General features: G+C 39.0%; 1 protein-coding gene across 2 annotated transcripts in view; it reads left to right on the top strand.

The window, feature by feature from the left end:
- The first annotated feature begins 14,732 nt into the window (after positions 1–14,732).
- Positions 14,733–15,281, top strand: part of LOC118190690 (serine/threonine-protein kinase mig-15-like) — a 242,142-nt gene continuing 241,593 nt past the window's right edge. The window contains exon 1 of one of the 2 annotated variants that reach the window (XM_085810039.1): positions 14,733–14,980. In XM_085810039.1, coding sequence (XP_085666165.1) covers positions 14,921–14,980 — 60 coding nt within the window. In that variant the 5' untranslated portion in view covers positions 14,733–14,920. The remainder of the gene's footprint in view (positions 14,981–15,281) is intronic. The other variant, XM_085810040.1, reaches the window with a different exon arrangement.

Below are 15,281 nucleotides of genomic sequence, written 5' to 3'. Positions count from 1 at the left end.
CTTCTCGTCGATTGGGGTGGAGTTATGGAAAAGAAATGGGATTGGAAAGAAATCAACATATTACAAAAAAAAGGAACTTTTTTTTTATTTTTTTCTCTAGGGATTTACATACCATTTCATTCATGAACATTCAAGGGTTCTCTCCAAGACCAAATTTTAGAAGAGGACCACAAAGAGTACACTTGAGGATCCTCTTTCAGGTCTAGGTGAGATAAGGGTTGAGACCAATATTCTTGGGTCTCTAAAGCATCCCAACTTAGACATTTATTATTATTAGAAAGTTCATCCTCCTCCTCCTCATCGTCGCACGAATTCTCCTGGGGAGATTCTTCCGCCTCCTCTTCGTCTTCGACAGCTTTGCTTTCGGAGGGGTAACAATGTAATTTCCGGAATACGTAACTACCCTCCATCAAATGGTATCGAAAATTTCTCACCTTGTTCTCGGCACAATGAATCATCTTTTGGAAATATTGGTGTCGCGTGCATTTCGACTTGTTCCGCCACTCGGTTTTGCCTGGGATGTAAAACTCGTAAACGGATCGCTGGCAGAGCTTGCTGAAAAATTCGGCTTTATCGTATCCATTGACGTAGATCGCCTCCACATTTTCGGTCAGCATTTTCAGGATCGTAGGAAGATGCTCGTAGGAAAGACGATCCTCGGTCCGTTGCAGGCCGTGTCGGTCATTTGTAGTCTGGTTGACCACAGCTTGATTGCGGGACGATAAGTCATCGTAATGGACAGGAGGGAGAAAAATCATGGATCCGCATAAGGTTAAATCGCAAGTGATGTAGCCCAGTTCTTTCAAGATGAAACATATATCTCCCGTCTTTGGATCATAACAGTGAAAGTATTCCATGTCCAGAACAATGTAGGAATCTTTGAGAGGTTTGGCACTCAAAATGTCCATCTTCTTCAATTGAGAAAAAAAAACAAAATTCTCTCTCTCTCTCTCTCTCGCTGTGTGTCCTGAAGGAAAAAATGGATAGCGTTCTCTCGCCGTCTCCTCTTTTATAGAGAGAGAAGGTTGCACGTGACAGGTCGTATGAATTCTGGGAAAGGTCACATTCGTATATATATATTTGTTTTTGAATAATATCGTGCGTATCTCAATACACATCCATCATAATAATAATAAAGGTCACCTTGGAAAGAAAAAGAAATAAAAAACATGGAACTCGTGCTCGACTTTGAAGGTTTCTACGATTCTCAAGGAGCCTTTATTGTGAAAGAATTGGCTTACGTCACATTGGACGGTACTTCTCGAGGGGTATTTGTTTTTAAACCCCCGTTTCCATGGCAAATGCTCACCGAGAAAGAAAAACGAACCGCTGTGTGTGCGAATGATTATTATCACGGCTTGTCGTGGTACGAAGGAGAAATTCCGTACAGTTATTTTCCATGGGTGTTAACGATGTTGACGGAACCCTTTTCCATGATTTGGGTGCGAGGAGAAATGAAACGGCGGTTTTTAGAGAAATGGTTGCAAAGATCCATTTATTGCATTTCGGGATCGACGCAAGAGATTCTCAAATACAATGGGATCGAACACATGAATTGTCCTAACCATACAAAAGGTTTTTTCCATTGCGCTCTACAAAAAGCGGTTCGGTATCATTATTATTTAAAGACACAGAGAAGAAATTCGCAAGGTCGATCCTGCACAATTCAATCTTGACAGAACTCATTAAAAAAATACATATATCACGTTACTTCTTCAACAGCACAGATGGTTCTGAAGCGAAACTTGGAATTTTGAAATAATAGATCAGGGAGAAATCATTCTTAAAAAAAGGTAAAGTCTCGAATCGGCTGGGAGAAAAGAAATTCTCAGAGCTGAGATAAAGTTCTCTAATGAAAAAAAAAAAAAAAAAAAAAAAAAACCACTTTTGGTTAATTTTTATCATGTCTTAGACATGATAAAAATTAGTGACCCTCCCTTTTTGTCTGGGAAGGATGTCTCACCCTTTCTAAAAATAGACAATGACTCATCCTTTCTCTAATGGCAATCATTCCATGAATGAATCACGATTTGTTTTTCAAAAGAGTGAGACAACATTCCCAGACGAAAAGGAAAGGGGGTCGTTAATTTTTATCATGTCTAAGACATGATAAAAATTAACAAAAGGTTTTTTTTTTTTTTCTGAGTTGGAGAATTTTTCTCAGCTTTGAAAATTTTTTTCCAGCCGACTCAAGACTTTACCATTTATATTTACGAATAGTCTTTGGGTTATTTATTTATTTATTTATTTATTTTCTTTTAAAAAGAAAAATTCTGAGCTAGACCTATCTATTGGCTTAACATTCTGGTCATAGAAACAGTCTAGAATCTCATTTTTTTTCGAGGCTAATGCACGGGTTCTCCAATCAAAAGGGTTACTATAAAGGGATTGGTTTGAATGCATTTATCTGCAAATGTTGTAAGATTCTGTTGTTGAGAAGGGGGTATATTATTATTATTATTATTATGATGATGATGATTGTGGCAGATTCGTTTTCTACATGGAAGTCTAGTCTCCTCTGAAGACCTTTTCTGAGGATCGTCGATAGATGGTTTTTCAATAGGAATCGTTTCCCTCGGATCCTCAAAAGATAGAGGGGGGTCCTGTCTTGAGACATGGAGCGGTCTCTCCTCCTCCTCCTCGAGAAGTCTTGAGAAAGGGAGAGGAGTTTCGGTTCCCTTATTCTCGCGGGGTCTTGACAAATTGAGAGGTCCCTCCTCTTCGAAAGGGAGAGATCTCTGCTCTTCGAGGAGTCTTGAGAAAGAGAGAGAAGTTTTGGTTCCCTTATCCTCGAGGGGTCTTGACAAATCGAGAGGTCCCTCATTTTCGAGGGGTCTTGATAAATGGAGAGGTTTTCCATCTTCGAGGAGGTTTGATAAAGGAAGAGGTCCCTCCTTCTCGAGGGGTCTTGAGAAAGGGAGAGGTTTTTCATCTTCGAGGAGGTTTGACAATGGGAGAGATCTCTCCTTCTCGAGGGGTCTCTCTTCCTCAAGGGGTCTTGAGAAAGGGAGAGGTTTTTCATCCTCGACGGTTTTTGACAAACGGATAGGAATCTGAACAGGCTTCTCCTCATCCCCATCATTATCGAGGAGGATGAGGATAGGCTTTTGGAAAGGTTTTTTCTTTTTCTTCTGAACAGGCTCCTCTTGATGCTCGGGGAGAGGGATGGGGTAGTTGTTCCACCATTCTATTTTTTCTTGCTCGAGGATTTTTTCAAACGTCGTGGCCTCCTTAAGATGAGACGAAGGAGGAGAGTCCTCGAGAAGAATATAATAGGTATTCTTCCCAGTCTTCTCGATCGAGAGAGGTTCGTGCAGACATTTGTGCAACCATTCACTAAAATGAACGAGAATCCCTTTTGTCTTCTCAAGACGATCCATAATCCTATTCGTTTGCGAGACGGTTAGAAAGTGGGACGTGTAAAAATATTTGGCTCGTTTCATTAACAAAATTTGTGCATCCAAAGGTGGAATGTCACGAGCCATCAACACGTTTTCGTCGGACAAAAATTCGTCCCGCATCTTTTGACAACTCCCCACGGTATGATAACCCGCACATTTTGAAAAATCGGAGGCTTTCAGGTAAACGACTCCTTGGATGATATAAAAGGAAAGATCAACATATTTATATTTGAAAGGAATACATGTAGTGAGCTGGGGATGCCTCCTCATGATCCACTTGGACAAAAATACGACTTTGGGGCTCTCCCCTTTTATTTATAGAGAGAAAGAGAGTGTGACCTTCCCTTCTCTCCTCCTCTTCCTGCTTCCTCTATCTCTGGACGTCCTTGGATTGGAAAGGGTGACTTTGAAAAAAAAAAGAAGGTCATGGTTGGATAATTTTTTGTTTATTAAATTATTACTTTCACTTCCTCATTCCCACACACATTCATCTTTTAAGAAAAGAAAAAGAGGTCATGGAGATAAGATTTCTTGGAAAGAAGAGAGAGAGAAACAAAAAAAAACAAATAAAACGGACGTCATAGAGCCTCTATGTGTGTCTGTGTGTGTCTATATATATAAAAAGGCGAGAGTACTGGGCGAGATCATTTCTTTTCCATTGGGAGCCATGTCGCTATTAGACGTTTTTCCAACTCAACGGATTTCGAACGGGGAGGATTTGAAGACGCTAAAGCAAATCTCCAACTTGAAAATTTTTTTGGCGTGTCATTGTGCGACATTTATTCCGCATTTACCACCTCATCAAGCGATCGTTTCTTTCAACCAAGATGTCGAATCCTCCAACCTGCTCGTTCAGAATATATACAGAAATTTATTCGAATCGCAACAAACGAAAGAGGAATCTCCCTTTTCTTGGAATCGGATGGATCGAGCTTTGAGACGGCCCATTCAAACAGACCGGCGATATACGGATCCGCGCGCGAGTTTTCGGTGGAAGAATATTTTTCTCACGAAACGATATTTTACGTTTGGAGTGAGAACGACGGCGGAGGACGAAGTTCATATTGTTCAGACCACAGCCGCTCCTCTCGCCTATTACGAATCATCGTCCCCCAATCTGAAGGAAAGAAGTTTTAAAGTCAGCGACAGGATGAAATATAAGAAATATATTCTAAGACCTTTTCAAAACTATGTCGTTCCCCCGAAAACGCAATATCTCATCGTCACGACCCAGAAGAGTCTCTTTCTCGTCGATCGGTGCTCGTACTCGCTTTGGAAACAATTGAAAAAGGAGATTTCTTTCCAATCGCCGATGGTGTGTCAAGAAGAGAACCCTCCGCCACCTTTACCCATCCCTTCCTTAGATGATAAGAGGAGCTGGACCAAACCGTCATGGCCCGAAACAAAATCGACCCGGCAACGGAATGAAATTGAAGTCATCACGATTGAAGATGAGGAGGAAGAAAAAAAATTACCTCTTAAAAAACGGTCGACTTACCGGAACCTACTTGGCGTGCAAGATCCGCTTCAGAACCCAGAAGCTTCTTCTTCTGCCCCGACTTGTTCAAACAGGCAGCCTCTTTCGGACTCCTCACAGACAGAACCTCTTCCAGTATCCTCTTCTTCTTCTTCTTCTTCTTCTCCTCCAACCTGTCCCGACATCGTAGAGGTAGAATGTCAGACGGGTCCACAAGCTTCAAAAAGTCCCGACATCGTAGAGGTAGAATGTCAGCCGGGTCCACAAGTTCCAACGGGTCCAGAAATCATGGAGGCAGAATCACAGCCGGGTTCACAAGTTCCAACGGGTCCAGAAATCATGGAGGTAGAATCACAGCCGGGTTCACAAGCTCCAACGGGTCCAGAAATCGTAGAGGTAGAATTTCAGCCGGGTTCACAAGTTCCAACGGGTCCAGAAATCATGGAGGTAGAATCGCAGCCGGGTCCAGACATCCTAGATCCCTCCACTCATCCCAAAGAGACTCCAAGTGTTTCAAGACAGCCTTGTGAGGATCCAGCCCTTCCCGTATGGAATGATTATATGGACTTACAAAATTTGATGCAACAGGAAGGAGAAGAAAATAATCATACGGATGGGTGGGTTAAAGACTGTTTAGATCATTTAACCTCGAATGAAATTGAACTGATATGGAATTGCATTTCTGAAATCACATCGGAAATGGGATAAAAACCAAAACAAAAAAAAACAATTTTTTAATAACAAATTGGAGGAGGGTCATGATTGCAATTAAAAAAAATATTATATAGAGTCCAATCTTGGTGGTTCACTTCAGTTTTCCAGCATGAGGTGATCCACGTTTCCCGAAATATGGATCCCATTCCAAGAGAGATTGTGTAGAGCCTTCACTTCAGTTCTTTTTTTTCTACCAAGAGGGGAGGGTCCCCAAAGGGCTACCCATGTCCAAAGAGAGAAAGTGTAGAGCGTTCATTTCAGTTTTTGTTTCCAAGTTTAGGGGAGGGAGGTCTCAAGATGACACCCCCCCATTTTCAAAGAGAGATGGTGTAGAGCGTTCATTTCTGTTTTTTCCAAAGTTAGGGAGTTTTCAAATGGCTACCCATTTCAGAGAAAGAGAGAGAGAGAGAGAAGGTGTAGAGCGTTTATTTCAGTTTTCCAAGGTTAGGATGGTGGTGGAGAATCCTCCAAAATGGCTACTCATCTCAAAGAGAGAGAGAAAAAGCGTAGAGCGTCCATTTCAGTTTTCCAACATTAGAAGGTCCCAAAATACCTTCTGAATTCAAAGAGAGATCGTGTAGAGCGTTCATTCCCAGTTCTCCAAGATCAGAAGAAGAGGGTCCGCTTTTCCCAAAAGGGCTTTCCGCATTCAGAGACAGCGAAATGCAGACTTCAGTTTTCTCCCTCCCCAAGAATAGAGGGTCCCAAAATGGCTTTCCATTTCAAAGAGAGAGGGAGAGACGTTCATTTCCATTTTCCAAGATAGGGTCGTCTGGTTTTTCCCAAAATGGCTTCCCAATTCAAAGAGAGAGAGAGAGAGTGTGTGAAAGGATGTGTAGAGCGGTCATGTTCATTCTCCAAGATAGGGTCGTCAGCTTTTTCTCAAAATGGCATCTCCCCATTCAAAAAGAGATCGTAACCAATTTTTTCCAGTTTTTTCCAAGATGGGGGGAGAAGAAAACCTAGGATGGAATAACACGACACACAGAGAGAAAGAGAAAAAAACGCCATCTTGTCATTTTCTGATAGGGTACCGGTGTTCGAATACTTTTGTGACCGACTGTACGGGCTCGCCCTTCAGTGCTTTCCTCTGGAAGCTTCCTTTTTTCACCAGTTCGGCCACCCTTGAATACCTTCTTTTTCTCCTCTGCTTGTGGTCTTGGCCGTTTGATGGCAGCTGGTCTTGGCGGAACCGGGAAACTTCTGTCGTGTTCCTGCTTGGACCTCGTTGCTGGCCGTTCAAATTTTCCTTGTACTTTTTCCTCCGCCGCTGATGGCCCTTCCGCAGTTCGGCGACTTTTGCTGCGGAGAGTCCTGTCGGATGAGTAGATCTTCCGTTTTACAGCCGGTTTATAGTTGCCGTCATTTCTCCTGGTTCTCTTCACATACGTCGTCCTTCTCCCTTCTTCATTCTGGGGGTGTTCATGAACTCTCTTTTCTGGACGGTGGAACGGCTTCTTTTTCTTGCTACCTTCAATTTTTCCGCGGGGCAATTTTCTTTTCACTTGCTCCTGCCTCTTATTGGCTTGGCCTTGTACTTGTCGTTTTTCCACCTCTGGAGCTTGTGCCTGCGGTGTCTGCCGTGCCGGATCCTGCAAAAGATCTGAAAATATTTGCATTTTATTACGATCGAAGTAGGGCTTGATTTGATCAATGTTTGCGGAACAGGTTTCACCATTTCTGGCTTTTAACACTACTACAGCGTGAGTTATTTTTTCTATAACATATGGTCCTTCAAATCGTGGAAAAAATTTGGCAGTTTTATCTTCTGGTGCTGAAGAAAGTGAATGCTTAATTTTTAAAACTTCATCCCCTACTTTATAAGTTACTCCCCGTCGTTTCAAATCATAATAGAGCTTCTGTTTTCTTTGTGCTACTTCTGTATTCTTTTTTGCTTCTTTTATTAGTTTTTCTATATCACCCATTTTAAATTCTGGGGCTCTTTGTTGCACATAAAATAATTTATCTAACGGCGTTATAATCTTTCTGCCTAGAAATAACTCAGCAGGAGTTTTGCCCGTAGTATCATGTTTTGCGGTCCTAAGGGCGAAAGCAAATTCATTGACATAGTTATCCCAGCTTTTATGAAAATTTTTAACATAACTACGGATAATTTTCACTATATTTCTATTGACCCGTTCCGCTATATTTGATTGCGGCCGATACGGGACCATTTTTAAATGACTTATGCCAATTTTTGACACATGTCTTCAAATATATTACTTACAAATTAAGGACCATTATCCGATATAACTTTTAGGGGCGCCCCGTATTTTAAAATATATTTATTTAAAATAGAATCAGTAACTAATTTCGCGGAGGCTCGTTTTAAGGGAACAATTTCGGTCCATTTACTAAAATGATCAACCATAACAAGGAGATAGCGACTTTTATTTAACTGACTTTTTGGGAAAGGGCCCAATAAATCGATGCCAATTATTTCATTTGGAAATTCGGATTTAATACTATTTAGAAACCCGGCCGGGCGGAAATTAATATAATTAACTGCTTGACATGTTGGGCAGGACTGGACATACGCCCTTGTTAACTTTTGCAGTTCAGGAAAGTAGACTGCCTCGCGTACGCGTTGGATAGTTTTTCGAATACCAGCATGAGAAGCTAAAGGGCTGTCATGGAGCTCCTGCAGTATATTTAATCTAAGACTAGCTGGGATAACAGGTCGAAATTCGTTGTTGGAATTCGTAGTTTTTGTATAGAATAATAGACCATCTATTAGTTCGTAATGGGCCGCCCTATTTCTTATCGCCACAATATCTTGGTGGCTAAAATTTTCAGGATCCTTCAAATACTCATAAATGCTTCCAAACTCAGGATCCTTACCCAGTTCGGTTATTACAGTTTCTCGGGAATTTATTGTACATGCTGTAAGCATTGCCACCTTTACGGTATTACCTTGTTCGTCTATTTTAATTCTTGATAGGGCATCTGCTACGATATTTTCCTTTCCAGGGGTATGCTTGATTACCAGATTATATTCTTGCAGCTTGAGTGCCCATCTTATTAACCTGGGGGATAAATTTTTCCCTGAGTACAATCTAGTTACCGCCTTATGAGCAGAGTATACTGTTATCGGCGCCTTTCCATAATAGACTCGGAACTTTTGCACTGCTAACAGAACTGCAAGTGCCTCTCTCTCGGTCGCGGAATAGTTTTTTTGTGTTTGATTTAAAGTTCGGCTAAAAAATGCCACGGGCTGCTGATTTTGCGAAAGTACCGCTCGTACCGCATAATCCGAAGCATTCGCTGAAATTTCTAAATTCTCATCCTTTTCAGGAAATTTCAACACAGGGGCTTGCGTTAATGCTTGTTTTAATTTTTCGAAAGCACTATTGGCTTCGGCCGTCCACGAGAATCTTGCTTTTTTCCTTTTTAATTTTAACAATGGCTCAGCGATAGCCGCAAAATCTTTTATAAAGGACCTATAATATGAACAAAGTCCTAGAAAAGAAGAGAGCTTCTTTGCCGTGTTTGGTGTCGGATACTTTTGTACAGCGATTATTTTTGATTCATCTGTCTCGATCCCTTTTTGAGATATTTTGTAACCTAAATATTTTAATTCAGGGGCTGCAAATTTGCACTTTTCGACATTAACTTTTAGACCGGCCTCATTTAATAAAGAAAACACCTGTCTTAAATCCTGTACATGTTGGTCGAGATTATCACTAGTAATAATGATATCGTCTAAATAGATAAATGTGGACTTTCCAAGAACAGGTCTTAACACAATGTCCATGCATCGCTGAAATATTGCCGGGGCCCCTGAAAGGCCAAACGGCATACGCAAAAATGCATAAGTGCCAGACATGGTTATAAAAGCAGTCTTAGGCACGTCCTCAGGCCTAACCCCTATTTGAAAATAACCAGTCGTTAAGTCTAAAGTCGTCATAAATTTGGTTGATTTTATGTTCCTTAAAATTTCTTCTATGATCGGTAACGGATATACCGGATATTTAGTTATGGAGTTTAATTTACGGTAATCAATAGCGAATCTCCATCTTTTTGGATGCGTCAAAGGATAGTCATTATTTTTCTTACATAAAACCACCGGGCTAGCATAACTACTTGAGATGGGCGTTATGATCTTTTTACGTAGCATATCGGTAATATGCCATTCTATAATTTTTTCCTTATTCTTATCATACCGGTATGGTTTTTGGCGAACTGGCATTGCATCTCCGGTGTCAATACTATGGTTAGTAACCTGAGTAAATCCTGGAATATCACTAAATAACGAAGCAAATTCACTTACCACTTGTCGGATTCTTCCTTGCTCGTCATTAGGGAGGTGGTCAAGTTTTAACATCGGCGGTTCAGCCTTTTCTGAATGAACTGGTTTCATTGTCAGCTTAAGGGACGCTTCATTAAAATCCAGTGTTGCTTGTGCGTCTGAAAGAAAATCTATTCCTAAGATTAAATGTGCTTGCAGATTCTTTACTATAAAAAACATCACCTTTACTTGTTCGTCCTTGATACGGATATACAAAGGTACTTTACCTACGCACTTACATTTTTCTCCTTCCGCCGCTAACACTGTCGTATTATCCGAATTATATATGCGGTATTTGCGAAAATACTTCCTAAAAAAATCTTCTGCCACACAGGAGCACTGCGCGCCGGTATCCAGGAGTGCGGTGGCTGGGATATTATTCACCAAGACTTCAATCTTCGGAAGAGTCAAATTTTTCACCATTACTGTATTTAACTTGTAGGAAGAGGGGTTTTCGTGGCCTTCGGATTTCCGCACCCTCTCGTCAGCAGAAATCCGTTTTAGTTTAAATTATTTTTCCTTTCCGTGCTTTCCTTCTTTTCCCACTGGCCTTGAGACTTTTTTCCTGGGTTGCTATTGAACTGTCGAAGTTCGCCGGCTGTTTTTGAATGCTCGGGTTTCCTTGCCCACTGATTTACTTTTTCTCCGTAGCCGTGTGCTTGAGTTTGCTGTAGTCTTGGCGTACCAAATTGGTTTCGCTGTTGATATTGGCGTCTTCTTTCGACGTCCGCCGTTCTTCTACTTTCAAACTGGATTGCTAGCTCAAATAACTTTTCCAGTGTAGTCGGATTTCTTAATTCAATAAAGTCTTGCACTTGGGGCAGTAACCTCCGCAAAATCACTTGAATTATTTCAGGATCCGGACGGTTTCCATACAAGAGCTTGAAAACGTGAATTTTTCTTAAAATAAAGCTCGAGAGGTTTTCGATTCTTTGTTGATATATACTGAAAAGTTCCGTTTCTAATTTCGCACGATCCCTTGCAACAGGGAAGGCTTTTAGTAGGGCAGTCTTGAAATTCTCGTAAGTATAGGTGGGACTTCCTGCTTGACCCAAGAGACTTCTGCCTATACATTTGAACCAGTTAAGCGCTTGGCCCCTCAAAGCGCTGGTAGCTAAGGTAACTTTTTGAAACTCGTGCACGGGGTAGAGCATGAAGTGGTCATCCAATTTTTCCAAAAAACTGGTTACCGGTGAGTTTCCATTAAATGTTGCTTCTGGTTTCATCGAAGCGCGCATGGTCTGGACGATGTAACCAAATCCTTCCAGGGAGGCAGCTGGCATTTCTGGATTCTGAGCCGTTTCTGCAGGCAGCACAGGTTCTTCTTGAAACTCGGCCATGGTTATTCTTCTTCGTTGGGCGCCACTATCAGGGTCAATGTTCCTTCTTACCTTCTTCGGGAACATACAAGGACCTGACTCGGAACAGAGAGCTTACTAAAGCTATGTTCACTAATTGTGGTAAGTAGACAGGATACAGACGAAGGGTATACAAAACCCTTTATTTTTCTCTATATACAATAACTTCCGTACTTCGGAATACACTGACCCGCTACTTGGGGTCTAACGTAAAAGTATGAAAATAAAACTAAACTCTAATTTAACTTTAGAATAATAAACGTGGAAGATTGGCCTTATAATAACAGGAAGCGTATGTAGTACAGAGAACTGTGAACACTACAATACGTTTAAATTTATCAAGAGGATTAAAACCTCTGGCCTGGAAGGCAACAAGCAACTGCGTTACTTCTAAGGTAAGCGGCCTGCCTCGACTCACTGCTTCCTCTCTCTCTCCTGGCAAAAAGCCACAACTTAAATACTTGGCGCTCGCCAGACAACTTTGCATAAAAACCTTAACGCTTATAATTCTGGCCGGAAGTAGAAAATAAGAAGTGATAGTAAAGATTTAAAATAAAAATAAACGTTAGTAAAACTTAAGATCCTTACACTGTTATCGCTGTGATTTGTGCAAGGAAGTCTGTAATTGCAATATTTTTTTTCTTTTCTTTTTGAAGAATGTCATCTTGTGTTGTATATGGATGCACAAACAGATTTTCGAAAAAGATTCCTGAGATTACGTTTCACGCGTAAGTATTGATTTTCCCATTTTTATGTAATTTGATAACTTAGGTAAAATATATCACGTCATGTTGTATTCTTTCCAGATGCGAAAAAAGGACTTAATAATAATCAAAATATGGGAAATACATTTTAATGTTTCTGTTTATAGCTGACATCTTTGTTCCTTAACATACAATGATGTATGCTAGGATTTAAACTGTATAATTTGAACGTTCTAGGTAATTCGTTTGATAATTTTCATGAAAAGTAAGACACCAGTTGTTACTATTTTTATGAATTGTAAAGGTGTTAAACAAAGTAATGCTTTTTTATGTATTAATTATTATTCATTTTTAAGTTTTGTGAACTGTTAGGAATATAATTTGTGCATTTGATCAAGATAAACTAACTTTTCTGTCGTTAAAATTTCTTTTGCATAAATTTAAATTTGTGGACAGTATAGCGATAAAAGTAAGTAAAATATTTACACAACTGAACATGTGGAAAGACGTATGCAAAAATATAGGTATAGGTATATTTCTGTAATTCAGCTTAATTCAAGGCAATTTCTTTGAGATTCGTGAATATGAAACGCGCATAAACTGAAATCACTGAATTCACATAAATCTGTTTTATTTTAGTAATATTTATTTTCTTGTTGTTATAAGATTGTTGGTTGTGAAAAGAATCTATTTAAAACTTTCATTAAAAAAAAAAAAAAAAAAAAAAAAAAAAAAAAAGCAACCTGTGACTATCTTTTTAGATAATTATCTGCTATTCATTTCAGGTTAAAATTATTTTAAATGATTCTTTAATAAATTATAATATTGTGAATAAATCAGAAATATAACTTCTTAAAGGAAAAATTGGAAAGTACACCCAACAGGTTGCTAATAAAACCTAAACAAATTCTTGAAAAATGCAGAAACATTATTTTTAAAGGCTTTAATGTTATGCACATGCATTTAGATTTCGAACTATTTCTTAATGGTTTTCTGTACGTAGTAAATTACGGATATCATCTTTATAACTTTAAAACAAAATACTAACAATAGCGAAGCATTTCATTATAAATTTTACATATTTTTAGTGGAAAATACATGCACGGAACAGCTTAAAAACACGTATGTTTCACTGCCGTAATACAATGTTTTGAAGTTACTAACATGGACGCCGCTTGTTCGGTGGAGTTTCACTCCCCGATAGTGGAGGAAACTGCGAACCCTCCCTCCTTCTATTCTAACCTCCTTGGTTTTTTAAGATTGGCATATATATAACATTCTCAAAAGAATCATCCAATTCTAACAAAAATACATTATGGCAATATACAAAAAGAAAACTTTATTAAAGAAAATCAGACATAAAAAATCTTACCACATTCTACCAAACCATAATAATAAAAAACTCTCTCTTCCAGATACATTTTTAACTCATTCTTTTTACAATTTAATATCAATGTTGCCAAACTATTAAAACTTAAAATTATGCTTTATAAACAAATACTATCAGTATAGTATATGAAGTACCTTATAATAAAAATATACTGTACGTGGTATAGATACAGTATGGGAATCATATGCATAATACAAAACGTTATAGTACAAGTTTCTACTCATGGAATGTAGTCCATGACTAAATGCTTTGGAAATAGGACTTTACGCTCATTTTTGGTGGTAGCTGTTCGATTAAAACATCATGGGGAGGGAGTTGAAACTGGAGGTAATGATGAGGTATGACTGGCAGAGGAGGTAAGCAGGTTTTACGCGATCAATTGAAACTGTAGTACGTTTGCCATTTACATCATAAATAACGCCCCGAAAACGGCTGAGATATCGATCTTGTTTTCTTCCCTCCCCCTAAGGTATGCAGTAGCTGGTGTAGTTTCCCCAAATGCATTGTATCGGTTTACTGTAGACAGCTTGTCCTAAGAGGTTTCATATCTCTTGGTTGCTCGTGACATTTCCTTGTTGATTCTTTTTTGGTACAGTGTGCTTTTAATCTTTAAACAGCAATAAACGTGCAGTTTAAAAATTTAAGGATTATATATATTTTTAATCAATTTATTCCTTCTTATAAAATAACGGAAGTAAATAAAATCTCAGTCGTGATCATAACAAAGCCAGAAAGGCTTGTTGGTCTGACCTTTCAGAATAGATTTATAAAAAACGCGGTCAAAGGCTAACGGAATCTTTGTTAGAAAGTAAAAAGGATGTCATTCGAAATCTTCACGCCTATTTTCTGCGTTAATGGACGGGGAGGGGAGGAAATTTCTCTGAAACAGACACAGATCGTATTTTATTCTCCTGTGTCAAGATGTAAACACATCTTTTTACTCGGCTTCTGATAACAATCTGGAAGAATATTATCGGGCGGCTCGGTAATTTGAAGATACAGGATAGCAAAAGGTCTGGATTTCAAAGAGTTAAAACAAAAGTTCAGATGAGACGGATCATGGAGTATACTCCGTGAGACGGATATTCCCCTTTATAAATCTACTACTGCCAAAATATTTCACAAAACTAATAAATGTCGTAGCCTGTAGCAGACGACGTAAGTTCGGGCTTCATGCATCTTGTGGCTGTGATGTCACTCAACAATACCTCATTGTTCAAATTTAATTTTGTATTCTTTCATATATTTGTATATCAAAAAGATTTCTGAAGGAAAAAGACAACGATGCAGCAAAAATAGCAGAAATTAAATCATGGTTTGTCAATCATTCACCTACCTAGGCTAAAAATTTCGGTGAACTGTTTCAAGAATCTGAAAACCGTAACTGAAAATTTTGACAAGAGTTGTTGCTGAATGGTTGGTTGGAATTGACGCTGTGATGAGAGCGTGGAGCTGGCTGCATATTTTTCGGAATGTTAGTCTGAATTAACTTTTTACTGAAAGCATTCAGCGCGGAAAAGCTCTTAGTTGTATGATTTATGTCGAAATTCTGACATAGAAAAGCACTGAATTGAAGCTGTAGAGAGTTATGGCTGTTACCCAGAGTGTGAATTGCAGTTTAGATGATATAGATTTAAACAGTTTAAAGGTAAGTCATTCTAAAGATGCATGAAAAATCGAAGCAACTCTTTATTAACATTTAGATATTTTCTTTTATAGCTGATCCCGTTTCAAATCGAGAAAGCATTCTTCTTTCGTTTTAATTTCTTTTCGGAAAAAAAGTGATTTTTAGGTATATCGTTACTTGACATAAGTTTGGACGCCTGTGATTTATTTATATGTAAATAGTTAAGAGTGATTTAATTACTAGGAATCTATAACATTCGACACTTTAAAAATTTATTTCAATTTGACAATATTGAAATCCTGTCAAGTTACCGTGTAGAGTA

This window comes from Stegodyphus dumicola, chromosome X2, assembly GCF_044657685.1.
Source record: "Stegodyphus dumicola isolate Sdum_Otavi_A_Nest chromosome X2, ASM4465768v1".
NCBI classification, from domain to species: domain Eukaryota; kingdom Metazoa; phylum Arthropoda; class Arachnida; order Araneae; family Eresidae; genus Stegodyphus; species Stegodyphus dumicola.
This window is presented reverse-complemented; position numbering and strand designations above follow the sequence as displayed.